General features: G+C 50.6%; 1 protein-coding gene across 3 annotated transcripts in view; it reads right to left on the bottom strand.

The window, feature by feature from the left end:
* Positions 1 to 12,387, bottom strand: part of ELP1 (elongator acetyltransferase complex subunit 1) — a 55,678-nt gene that overhangs the window by 30,475 nt on the left and 12,816 nt on the right. For all 3 annotated transcript variants that reach the window (XR_016441300.1, XM_090038980.1, XM_090038981.1), the window contains 8 exons: positions 10,358 to 10,457; positions 9,726 to 9,816; positions 9,020 to 9,143; positions 7,990 to 8,083; positions 7,020 to 7,250; positions 6,575 to 6,745; positions 4,300 to 4,399; positions 3,383 to 3,574 (listed from right to left, as the gene is read on the bottom strand). Coding sequence is in view for 2 of the 3 variants with exons in the window: in XM_090038980.1 (XP_089895106.1) it covers positions 3,383 to 3,574; positions 4,300 to 4,399; positions 6,575 to 6,745; positions 7,020 to 7,250; positions 7,990 to 8,083; positions 9,020 to 9,143; positions 9,726 to 9,816; positions 10,358 to 10,457 (1,103 nt within the window). In the remaining variant the exon portion in view is untranslated. The remainder of the gene's footprint in view (positions 1 to 3,382; positions 3,575 to 4,299; positions 4,400 to 6,574; positions 6,746 to 7,019; positions 7,251 to 7,989; positions 8,084 to 9,019; positions 9,144 to 9,725; positions 9,817 to 10,357; positions 10,458 to 12,387) is intronic.

The raw sequence follows: 12,387 nt of genomic DNA, 5'->3' as shown, positions 1-12,387 counted from the left end.
TCAACTCAACTCCTGCTCCTGCCTCTGCGGCACTGTCTCTCATTGTGGGGACCTCAATCTAGCTCCCCCGCCCCTTCTCTCCTCCACGGACTAACCTACTGGGCTGGGGGGTGTGCATGCATGCACAGGGGCACTCAGCTCCCCACCCCAGCCTTGGATCTACTCCAAGAGGCTCCAAGATCTACCGATGGATCAAGATCCACTGACTGGTGACCACTAGAGTTTACAGTCTCTAGAGAAACTTTTAGCGAAGTCACACCCATTAACACTGGAAGGGTGAGTTCACACAACATGATTACATTGATGAAGTTACATCAGTGTCCAGATGACATCAGCTCTTTTGAAGTAGCTGTCTGCAGTAGGTGCTATTAAACCTGCTTGCCAATCAGTAGAAAGGGAACTCTTAATGATCTATTTGCTTTAAGTGGATGGCTACCCTAGGATGAAAAAGACCAGAACTGCAGACACAGGATCTATGGCAGTGGTCTCCAACCTTTTTAAGCAGGAGAACACTTTTGGAATTTAAAAGCAACCCAGGTAAGTCTGTGGGGAGGGAAGGTGGGGGTGGGGCAAGGCAACTGAGGCAGAGAAAGAAAAAAATTATTTGGGGGTGTGTCCCCCATAGCAGGTCAGTATATGGGGGAAAGGGTGGGGGGAAGGGGAAGGGCCAGGGGCTCAGGGCAGATCGAGGCCCCAGCCCTAGTCCCACTCCCTCACCATGGGGCCTCAATCTGCACCCCCCCACCTTCCCCCACCAAATGGCAGGGCTGGGCATGGGACAGAGCCACGAGCGGCTTATTCAGGGGGCATGGGGGGGCACGCAGCCCGAAAGGGCATGGGGGAGGAGCAGGGGGGTGCCCCCAGACCTGCACAATGGGCAGGGCAGGGCAGGGCAGGCTGCAGCTGCGAGCTGGAGCAGGGCTCTTCCCTGTGGGAGTGCTGGGCCACCCTGTGCTCAGGCCGGGTGGTGGGGGATGCCGGCAGACGGACTACAAGGGAGCTGCAGCAACCTGAAAATTCACCATAGCCCCCGCAACCCCTTCCCAGCACTGCCGCTGCCCACTCAAAGCGCAGCATAACCCAACCCACACTAGAAACAGCCCAGCACAGCCTTCCCCTTCCCCACACACAGATACTGGGCACACAGCCCCAATGCCCTTGGGAAACAGCCCCAGTGCCCTGCAGTGTGCATGCAGATACCAGGCACACTGCACCCAGCCCAAGCGCAGTGCAGCCCAGCACCCCTGCCGGGAAGAGCCTAGCCCTAGCCCACAGCTGTAACCCGCCCCATGTGCAGATCCAGGGGCACACGCCCCACCCCCCATGCCCTCTCCACACCCCCCAGATGAGCCCCTCACAGCCCATTTCTACACCTGCCCTGGCTGTGCAGGGCCCACCCCTGCTCCAGCCCCGCTCACTCCCTCACTGCTGCTGGGGCTGTCCACCCTGCCCTGCATTTGTGGGGGCACGTGTCCCCTCATCTGTGTGTGGCAGAGGCAGCTGCCATTGTGGGCTGGGCTTTGCGCCCTGAGCCCTGCTGCAGCTGGCTTAGGAGCGGCTGAATGCCATGTGCATTCCGCTGCTAGGCTGAACCATGCCTGCACATGGCCAGCTGCAGCAGGGCTCGAGGCATAGTGAGCAGAGACATCTGCCTCCGCCCCATGCAGAGATGGGGGGGCACATGCCCCCAGGGCCTCCACCAGGGTGCATCCAGCAGTGGGAGCACCCTCCCCCTTTCTCCCCGTGCCCCTGGAACCCCACCCCCCAGTGCTCCAATCCTCCCACCACTCGGCCAGGCTGTGGCTCCTCTCATCTTCCCCTGCTCCCAGCTGGTTCGCACCATCCACCCCTCACTACCATCCATCCCTCACTGTGGGGGCCTCAATCTGGCCCCTGTCGTTTCCCTCCCCCACAGACTGACCTGCTGGGCTGGGGGAGGAGGGGTACATGCACGCACCCATCCCTCCTAGCCCAGGATCGACCAAAAGAGGCTCCCTGATCAACCAGTCAATCAGGACTGGCTGGTTGGAGACCACTGATCTATGGTATAACTTACACTTTATTATTGTTACTTCCAACTTACCCCCAGGGGTAACTTTTGCCAAGTACAGCAACTTGCATGATGTACAGGCCCTACCCCAGTGTGTCTGCTCTGCTCAGACCAGTGTAATTTGCCTAAGTGTCAGTGCATTTACCCAGGCACCGCAGATCCAGTAGGATTTTAGCCTCTCTGCACTTCAGGACTACAACAGGTCAGATGCTGCCTGCTTTCAGTGAGTCTCTGTGTAGTGGCAGATTTCAATAATGCAATAGTTTGAGCCAATGCCCTTTGACTCCAGGTGTTTTATTCAGTGTGGGAAGAGACTGCAGACTTTGTATTACAAATGGATCAGAGTCCCTGCTCCAGCTAAACAAGAGCTACACAGTCATGTCACTGCCCAAAATTCTGTTCAATTTTGCCTGTAAGCTGTCATACCAAATCCAGGAAGGCTGGCTTTTTCTTTCTCCTGGCTCAAAATACAAGCCCAGTAGGAGACCCTATAGCCTGCTGGTGAGGGTACAGAACCTATTAGGAATAGCTTGGAGTTGTGAAAGGCAGGGCACAGCCATGTAGATGTCCCAAAGAGCAGGGTGAAATTGGTGCCAATGAAGATGCTGACAACAGCCCTGAAGACCCAGGTGTCCCTGCACTACAAGGCATTTCCAGCACCCTACTACTGAAGCACACCAACTTTTAAGGTGGTGCAACACTCTGCTCTATCAGTGAAGGATCCCCAGCATCAAAATCCAAAAAGTAAATGGATATTTACTTTTTATATTTTGATCCTGGGGATGAACCCAGGCTTCATTGGTAGTAGCCTTCCAGCCTCTGACCTTCTTGGGATAGGAACACATATGCCATGGATAGGGAATGACTCCTGGAAACTGCAAAATCTGTGAAATCAACAACCAAACCCCCACCCCCAAAACCCTTAATAAAAATAAAATGCTGGCTCCACAGTGGAAACCAGTAGTCCTCACTGGGGAAAGGTGCCAGCTGTCAGGGCAGCACAAAGGGAAGCACACACAGTGGTGGCTCCCCTTTGTCCCTTCTCCACCCCAATAGGGCCTCTCCACCAATCAGGACTGAGGGACAGGGCTGCCATGAAATGACCATGGAAATTAGAACTTTACACTGAGTTCAACCTGCAAAAAACAGTAAGTTCCTATGTGATTTAGGTAGACCCCTAGCCACAAATAAATCCCAAATCCCAGGAGCTTCAGGGGAAAGGGTTATCAAGGCCAGAAAGGGGCATCAGATCTACATCACACACCATGCCTAGCTCTAGAATCACTTAACAGTTGCATCAACCCTGTACCCAAAGGAACTGTCTTGCAGTACCCAAGATCCAGGATCCCTTCTTCCTCCACCGTGGCCCCTGCTGAGGACGGTGCCACATTTAGATGGTGCAGGATGGACTGAGAGACCAGCTTCCCCTGGCTAACAGCCAAGAATGTGTCATCTTGCAGCCAGGTGAGAAGACGGAGCTTCAGTGGGTTCACTTCCCCATCCTCACAGCAGCCAAGGTCCACTCTGTTTGCATATGGAGAGAAAGAGATTGGCATCTTCCAAGTGAGTCACACCCTACCTTTCCCATGCAGGAAGAAGGAGCAGCCCTGTGCCCAGCCTCAGCAAGAGACCTGTCTAGTGAGGCAACGATATGCCTCACTCTGAAGTAGCGTGAATTCCTCCCACAGATGACAGGGCCTGTAGTGACAGCCAAGGGCCCAGCATGCCCTACTTTGCTTTCTTGAAGTGGGAGCAGCTCATCTAGTCAGATAGATTTGGGATCTGAGGGTACTGGGAGACAGGATTTCCATCCTCCTGGGCCCTGCCAGGAGCAGCCTCTTAGCACCTTACCCCGCTTTAAGTGCCTGCTCCTGCAAGTCCACAGGGAAGAGTAGAGCCTTCATGTAACAGATTCCTACTCCATCCCAGAAAAGCCACAGTTGTTGCAGTAAAACGGTTGGCACCCTTTCTTAACCTCAGAGCTATGCCCCTGACCAGCTACCTCAACAGAATGGCAAAGAGCATGGTGCTAAATTTCCTAGACATCAGGGCTGGGACCAAAGCCCTGCCATACCAGAGAGAGACAACTGAGCACTCAGCTCTGCAGGAAGCACAACCTGTAGCCCTGCTCCTACTGCCATCAAACTTTGCATTCATGCTCATGACAGGGACAGCCAGAGCCACTACCCAGCCACCTGTTTCACATCTCAGGCCAGCCATTGCCATCACTACCCCAAGGCCCTGAGTACCTGTAGGTTTTCACCAGGTGCGGTGTTTCCACAGCAGCTTTGAATCCACTTCCTCCCAGCGCTCCCAGTTTGACACTGGAGTCCTGCACAGTGCATTCACCTGGCAAAGGCAAAGCACAAAAACCTTAGAGCAGGGGTAGGCAACCCCCAGCACGTGCCAGAGCTTGGCATGCAAAGGCATTTTGCTTGGTATATGTACCTTGGGACAGACAATGGGACAGCCAACAGAGGTCTGATCCTTGTTGCGACAGTGCAGCCCCAGCCCCTTCCCCATCATCCGATTCAAGGCATATGTGCACCCGCTGTCAGCAACAAGCTGGGCCAGGGCTCCAAGGACCCCGGTGCAGCTACTTGCAGTCTCCCCCGCACCTGCTACGAGCAGCCTAGGCTCTGAAACAGGCACAAGCGCCTCAAAGCAGACAGTGGGGAAGGTGCCAGGGCTGCCCTGCCACAACAAGGATCAGGCCCCTCATAGCTCCCCTGCTGTCTGCCCCTGACATGCCAACATGGTACAAGTTGAGGTTGTGGGTGTTTTTGACACTGCCCAAGAAATTTTGCCAACTCCTGCCCTAAAGTAACCTGCCACTCCTATACACTTGAGACCTGTGGAGCAGGCAGCTGCTCTCTGTCTGGCCAGAGCAGCACAGCAGCCACAGGGAAGCCACAGCAGCACAGCAGGTCAATAGCCAGTATTTCATTATCACTGGGCTTGGCAGGATTAGATTTTTACTGATAAACATTGATTTCAGCTGACTCAAAATATTTCCATCAGTAATAATTTATAGAAATTATAGAAACGGGATGTAAAAATCTGGGATGGATGTAAACAAATCTGGGGCAGGGGGCACCATGAGTGCACGCATGCATGCGTGCACACTCACACAAACAGAGGACCTGCAGGCGAGTGGAGGGGAGCCCCAGCTGCACTCCTGCACACTGCTCCTCTGGTAGTGGCTTGGGCAGCCACTGCAGGAGCTGGGGGCTATGCTGGTAGAGCAGTGCTGGAAGACCGAGTTCGAGGAGCAGGGCTGCTAGCAGCTGTTGGCCGCTCGCTCTGCCCACGTCCCTGCTGGTGATTGGGCACCAAACTCTTGGCGAGTCCAGCCTGACCCCTGTGTTATTGGGGCAGAGGCCAAATTGCCACTGAGTAAGTAAATGGATATTTACTTTTTATATTTTGACATGCGACTTTATAAATCTTTTAACAGTATACCAGGCAGACAAGCTTCTTTGGGTAGATGTGATATTGTTTATTAGACCATCTAAGTAATTAGAAAAAATTGTGCCCAAAAGCTTGCAAAGAACAATTTTTCCAACTATTTATGCATCTAATAAAAGATATCACATCTACCCAAAGAACCCTGTCTACCTATGTCCTTAGATCAACACAGCTAGAACCAACAACCTTAACAGTACACTGTCATTACTAAATTGTCTAGCCCCCATATCCCTAATTTAGTGCAATCATGAAAATTTAAATAGATTTTAAAAACAGTAAAAAGTGAAAGAAATGCTTAAAAATAAACATTGATTTTAGCCACAAAATTATTAAAAATAAAAATCAAATTCTGTCAAGCTTAACTATCACCTACCTCTGTGATTCCTAGCCTGGCTTCAAGACGACCAAAGTAGGATGCATAGAGCAAAATCTCCAGGGAGGCTGTTCCTGCCTCCCAGGAGGGGACCCTCTCACATGGCAGGTGCAATAACTGGACCACAGCATCATGCACCCCTGAGGGAGCTGGATTAATACAGATGGGCCTTTCCACCACTGTAGGTTCTCAGAGCTTGACTGATCCCAAGACAAAATGCATCTCCCTCCCACTTCCACCTCCAGGGCCAAGCAGCACAATGACAAACTTTCAAAGCCACAATACATGCAAAAAACCCCCCCAGGAAAACAAGCCATGAGACAACCTCACAGGCTGACATGACTGTGGCAGCCAGGAGTTGCCCCAGCAGAAGCATAGAGGGGAACAGTGATAAAACTGTTTACAGCCCATAGGTACCACACATTTCCACAAGACTAGTCCATTCCCAAGATGCTTTGCAAGACTCCCAGTAACTAAAAGGACCCAGAGAGAGAGAGCCGGGGGGGCGAGGGGGAGGAGGAAGCAGACACATTTCAACTCCCACAATGCATTTGAGACCCGACCATTCACAGGCAAAGGTGAGGTTCCCATCACTGATAGACAGACATTCACCAGTTCTTTTGGGCACACACCGCAGAGGCAGGGGAAAGCCTGTCTCCGCACATGGTATACAAAGCACAAACCATATCTGTATACAGAGATCCTGTTGTCAGCATCAAAGATTGCCAGATCTCTGCTCGTCCATGGATCATTGTGGAACATGACCTGATTGACAGCCTGTGGGAGCTGGAGCTGGAATGTGCACATGGGCGGGGGCACCATCGCGTGCTGGAATGCCGTCACCAGCACCTTGTCTGTAGAAAGGATGACAAGTGGGGGGGAATAAATACATACATACTTACAGAAAATCTTAACCTATTCTCCAGCTTCTCAATGCATAATGGGGCCCTCACTCAAAGCCCATTACACCAACTAGCCCTGAAGGAGGGAGCTGCACCCAGTATCCATATCTTACGCTGACCCCAGCTCACAAGAAGATAGCCATCAGGCACCAAAGAACCAGAGACCAATTTGCTGGGCACCAGCCATCCCCCACTACTACAGGCTTCAGGGTCACCCTTGTGTTACCTCCATCAATGACAGCCACACTTGCTGAGTGGCAGCTCTCCTCTCCAGTACTGCGGTCAGTGCTCCAATGCCAGTCATAGCAGAGATAGCGCCAACCTCTGCAGAGGACATGCAGCCGATACGGGATCTCCGAGTCCCACAACAGCAACGCAAGCTGGCTTCTCTTGGAACTGCCAAAATGCAGGCTCTGCTTCAGGTACCAGTGGTAGTTCCCTGTTGTCCACAGCTGGACTACAGAGAGATAGGAGGTTACTGCACTCTCTAGGGGGAGGCCTGGCTCCTCAGTCCCCCATGTGAACAAGTAGAAGTAGGAGAGTCAGCCTATCCACCCCAAGGTTGCAGCTTGGTCCCTCTCTCTAGTCAGAGCCACCACTAGAATCATTCACTACAAATAGGGCAGCATCTGCTGCAGCCTCTCCAATTTGTCTGATGCTTGGCAGTTATCTCCACATCCCAAAGACAGACTGGCTTCGGGGTGAACTGCTGCACACTTCCCATATGATCATTGTCAAGACACTGTCTTCAAGACACTATTTCCCACCTGTCCAATCTTCCCCATCCTGCCTATTTAGACTGCAAGCCCCTTGAGCTAGGGACAGTTTCTTACACACACCAGCACAAGGGAACCCCAATCCCAGGATTTGCCCCAAGGAGTCAAACTCCAAAATCTTCTCTACTTCCCTCTTTTCTCCCCAGAGACCATTCCTGAAGAGGACACTGCTATTATGGAGACATACCAATGGACACTTTAGGCTCTGGTAAGAGCTCCCTACAAGCACTGGAGTAGCTGTTCCAAAAAGTGTTAACCTCATTTCAGAGCAGAAGTCTTGAACAATGATAAACTAACAGAATGTCTTGTACTCCAGAAGGGCAAAGGGTCCTTCCCTGTCATGTGTATGTCCCAAGCCACAATCACTTACTACATCGATAATTAAAGCCCAGAAGCCAGGGCACAGAAGAGCATTCCTACCGTAAGTGCTTGGCTTGGAGCAGTTCTTGTTCTGAAGATCTTCCAGCCACACTGCCAGGACAGTTGAGTCAGAGTTCCACAGCAGCTCGTTAACCTGATGAGACAAACCTAGCCTAGAACTGCTTACTCTGATACTAAAGAGAAGAAGATGCACCCTCTTTGTGCAGGGTGAGGAAACCAGAATGCTAGCAAAACATGACCGCTTCACAGGCCTCTTGGTGGCTCCCTCAAGGCCAGGGCCAAGATCATGCAGCAACCCCCTCACCACCACATGGTCTTTCAGGAGCTAAGAAAGTGGTATCAGGTAAACTCTCATCAAGGGATCACCAGTATTCTCATCCCTGGCACAGCCCTGGCAGAACATTCACCCGGGGGGCTCTCACCAACCAGAGGCAGCAACAAGAGCAAATCCAAGCAGAGGTTATTAGCTCTCCACTCAAACTGCTCAGTAGCACTCTGCCACATTGTCCTGCTCTCTCCACACAACACTTGCGTTCCCACCCCAGCTGCCAGACAGAACAGCATCCTGAGGGAGCAGCTGCCCTAGAACAGGTAAAGAATTCCAGCAGCTCCATGCTGGAACCTCTGGAAGGCACTGGTGTCTCCTACTTGGAAGCTCACAGTTGTAGATATGGGGCCCAATTCCATCCCTAGTGCCACTGTGGGAGATGGTCTGGTCCCAGTGCTCCTGGGTACTTTGGGATCAATAAATCAAATAAGGGGCCTGATTGTAATGTGAGACTTTCTCCATGTCTCTCTTTCTGGGAAGTCTGTAAGTGGCTGATAGCAACGACACCTCTTCTGCACAGAGGAGAGCTAAACCCAAGTTCTTTCTAAGCTTGGAGCTGAGGCTCAGAGTCAGGTTGTGATTAAGACAGAAATCAACAGCTACAGCAAATTCAGACCCAGATATGGAGCTACTCCAGTCTGGGGAATCCTGTCTACCACAGTCCAACCACAGGTCTTCACCCTCCAAGAGCTCAGCAGACAGAACCATGCAGGAGCCCAGTACACACAACTCTTCACCCACCTTGACCTGCCCCTTCTGGAAGGAAAGGGTAAACTCCCCATGAAGGAGTCCATTCTTTTCAAAGAAGACAATATCATGCTTGTTGGGCTTCTCCTGTGTGGATGCTATGAGGCTCCCGGAAGGCCTTAACATAAATAAAAAAGGGAAAGCATGGGGGGAGGAAGAGTTTCCACCCATCATGCTTAGGATGAGAGAACTCTGGCTGCCCCAGAATAACATGCTCAGACACACAACACATGAGCCAAAGCAGCAGCAGCAGTGGACTTGTTTCTGTAATGCCTTCCACTATAGAAGGCATTACAGACATTGTGAAAGGAAAGGGAAAGCTGAGCAGCTGTTCATTAGGCATCTCTCTAAAGGCAGGCAAACTCCAAATACAGGAAAGGAGAACAATGGAGCTCCTCATTACAAAGAGCCAGGACTTGGTAGGGGGTTGCCACAAGGCCAGGTACAGAGTCTACCCTTCCCTCCCAACCCCAATATTTTGCTTCTAGAGTGGAACAGGGATGTTCTCTAAGGAAGAAAAAAAGATTGGGTATAAAGTGTTGCTCTTTGGCATTTAACATTTGACCAGTAACAGGAAGGCTTCAAGCTGGGCCTTGAAAGCTTGGGCAAAGCACAGAAACAAAGGAGAGCAGAGAGACAGACATGGAGGGCACAAGTGAACAAAACCTAGGCTCCAATGCCTAGCTTGCTGGCTACTCACTTCCAGGCCAGGGCTTGTTCTAATCCTGAGACAGGCTCACTTGTTGACTGAAGGACAAGCTCTCTGCTCCACACTCTGACCTTCCGAGCCCCTGCTCAATTGAGATGGAGGGAAGATGGGAGATAGGCGTGGGTAAGGAAAAATATCCATGAAGAGCATATTCTATATTTGGCAGGGGAGGACCTTTCGCTCAGGCAGCTCTCACGTAGCCAAGAGTGACCATCTGCTTCAGGCTAAGCAAGAGCTTCTATTCAGTAAGCCCAACTCTGACCACTGCCCCCACCCCACTACCCCCTTTCCTGCCTTGAGTGCTTGGCCAGTTTGAAGTGCTGAAGTATCAGTAAATAGCTGTTTTCTAGTGAATGCTACTTCTCCACTCAGTGAAGTTCCTCAGAGAGCTCATGGTTAAGACATGACATTTCTTAGCCTAAAAATAAGTCTCCCATTTGGAAAAGCCCTGAAGAGTTTGTTCCAGCCATGATTAAAAGTCAGCTTGGTGGGTGACACTAGAACTCACCACTGGCAAACTAGTACCCAACGTAAAAAGGCTCTCCCAACTTAACAGTGGCCGCCCCCATGCTCAACATGTGTGAGTACTTAAGCTGGCACCAGTGTCCTGTTCAATCCCATACCTGTCTCCAGACAGATGGCACCTACAGCAACAAACTGTCCATCCCCTCTCCAGGTCACTCGAGGCCTACCATCATCCCATGGTGACGCAAGTAGCACTTCCTGAATTTATGCAGAGTGAGGAAAAAAAGAAGGAGCAATTAATCATCTGAACGATCTTTGACTACAGAAATCTATGCAGCTCCATTGGCTCTCTATGACGGTCCTGAACTATAACCAATTGTATTCAAACACCTTGTGAAAAAACATTAAGGTTGCAAAGCTAAGAAATCATGAGTTTGGAAATGCAAGAGTCAAGGCTGCCTACGCAACTATAACCTGTCCTGCTTTTGCCTGGGCCTTTGAAAGCCTTTAGGCAAGGAGTTTTCAACATTTTTTAAGGAGTGTACCCCTTCTGGTGGGTACCCCTCCTGGTCTGTACTCCCTGGACAAGCAAGGGAGGGGGCCAGCAGCCAGCTGACGAGCAGGGGGGTGAGGAGGTCCCCCAGTGGTTGGTCAATAAGCGAGGGGGTGCTGACGGCCAGCTGGACACGAAGCGGGGGTACTTGGGCAGCAGCAGGCAGCGTGTGGCAGTGGTGCACTTCCCAAGTACTGCTGCTGCATACCCCCGGAGCCTTCCCAAGTATGGTTGACAATTCCTGCTTTAGGCCATAAACAAAGACTGCATTTCTCCTGGGACAGAATACCTTATTCTGTGCTCACAGACATATGTGTCAACTATTCTAAGTCAACATCTACTGAACTACACGTGATAAAATGCACCATCACTTTCTTCCAAGATGCTGCAGTGTGTCTGTGTGGTTATCCCAGGGCACGTCACCATGCAGGGCAGTAAAAGGGTATCTTGAGAGTATGCAGGGGTGAGTCCACCTCTGACCTGTCACCTCTGGACATTAGAATTCTCCCCTCTCCTCCCACCCTGATACCTCTCACAGAGTGGCTGCCCCATGTTCAAGAGCAGCCAGGGCTGGGGTGGGAATAGTGCATTGTGAGTTGTCTGCAGGACCATGTGGCCAGCTTGTCCTGAGACACTAACTGTTAACACACATCTGCTAACACTATTATGACTGAGGAATCTGAGATTTGTAATTATGGAACATAAAATAAATAGGAACACAAGGACAAGTACAACTGATGTAGAAATGGCAAGACTCCCAGTTATATAGACATGCATGAGTACACCCACAATCGCCCCACCCCAGGATTAGGCATTCATACCACAAGGGCTGTCAGCTGCTCAAATTAGGCGGGCAGCTTCAGCACCTTCATATCAGAAGATATTGAGAGTTCATCCCTGAAAAGGCTATCCAAATTGGTTCTTGAAAACCTCCAGTGAAGGAGACTCCACAAATTCCCTAGGCAGTCTGTTGTACTGCATCACTGTTCTAACAGTGAGGGTGTTTTTCCTGCAATTTCAAGCCACTGTTACACATCCTACTGTCTGCAGTAATGGAAAGAGGTATTTTCTTTCTTCTTTATGGGAGCCCTTCAGGTATTTCAAGACCCCTTTTAATAGCCTTTTCTGCAAACTGAACATGCCAATTTCTTTCAGCATCTCTTCACATGGCTGCCTTTCAAGACTTTTATCATTTTTGTCAACAAACTCTGAGGCCTCCCTAATTTTCCATGCCCTTTTTAAAATATGGAGCCCAAAACCGTACATAGTACCCTAGATAGGGACTAGTCAGTACCCAGCAAAAGGATACTATCACTTGCTGTGTCTTATTCATAATGCTCCCATTAATACAACCTAAAACTTTATTGACCTTTTTTGCAACTGCATCATATTGCAGACTCAGAGTCTGGGATCCACCAAGATCCTTTTCCATAATGCTGTCATCCAGCAATTTGTCATCCATTTTGTATTATTCTTCCCAAGGTGTAGCACCTTACACTTGTGAGCACTCAACTTCATCCTGGTAGTTCCACCTCAGCTATCCAATCTATCAAAATTCTTCTTAATTACACTCCTGTTCTTCGGTGTATTTGCAATCCTTCCCAGCTTTGTGCCTGCAGATTTTCTCAGGAAGCT

This window comes from Crocodylus siamensis, chromosome 3 (assembly GCF_052110815.1).
Source record: "Crocodylus siamensis isolate JL-2025a chromosome 3, ASM5211081v1, whole genome shotgun sequence".
Lineage (NCBI taxonomy): Eukaryota > Metazoa > Chordata > Crocodylia > Crocodylidae > Crocodylus > Crocodylus siamensis.
The sequence above is the reverse complement of the archived record's forward strand: the minus strand, read 5'-3'. Positions and strand labels throughout refer to the sequence as shown.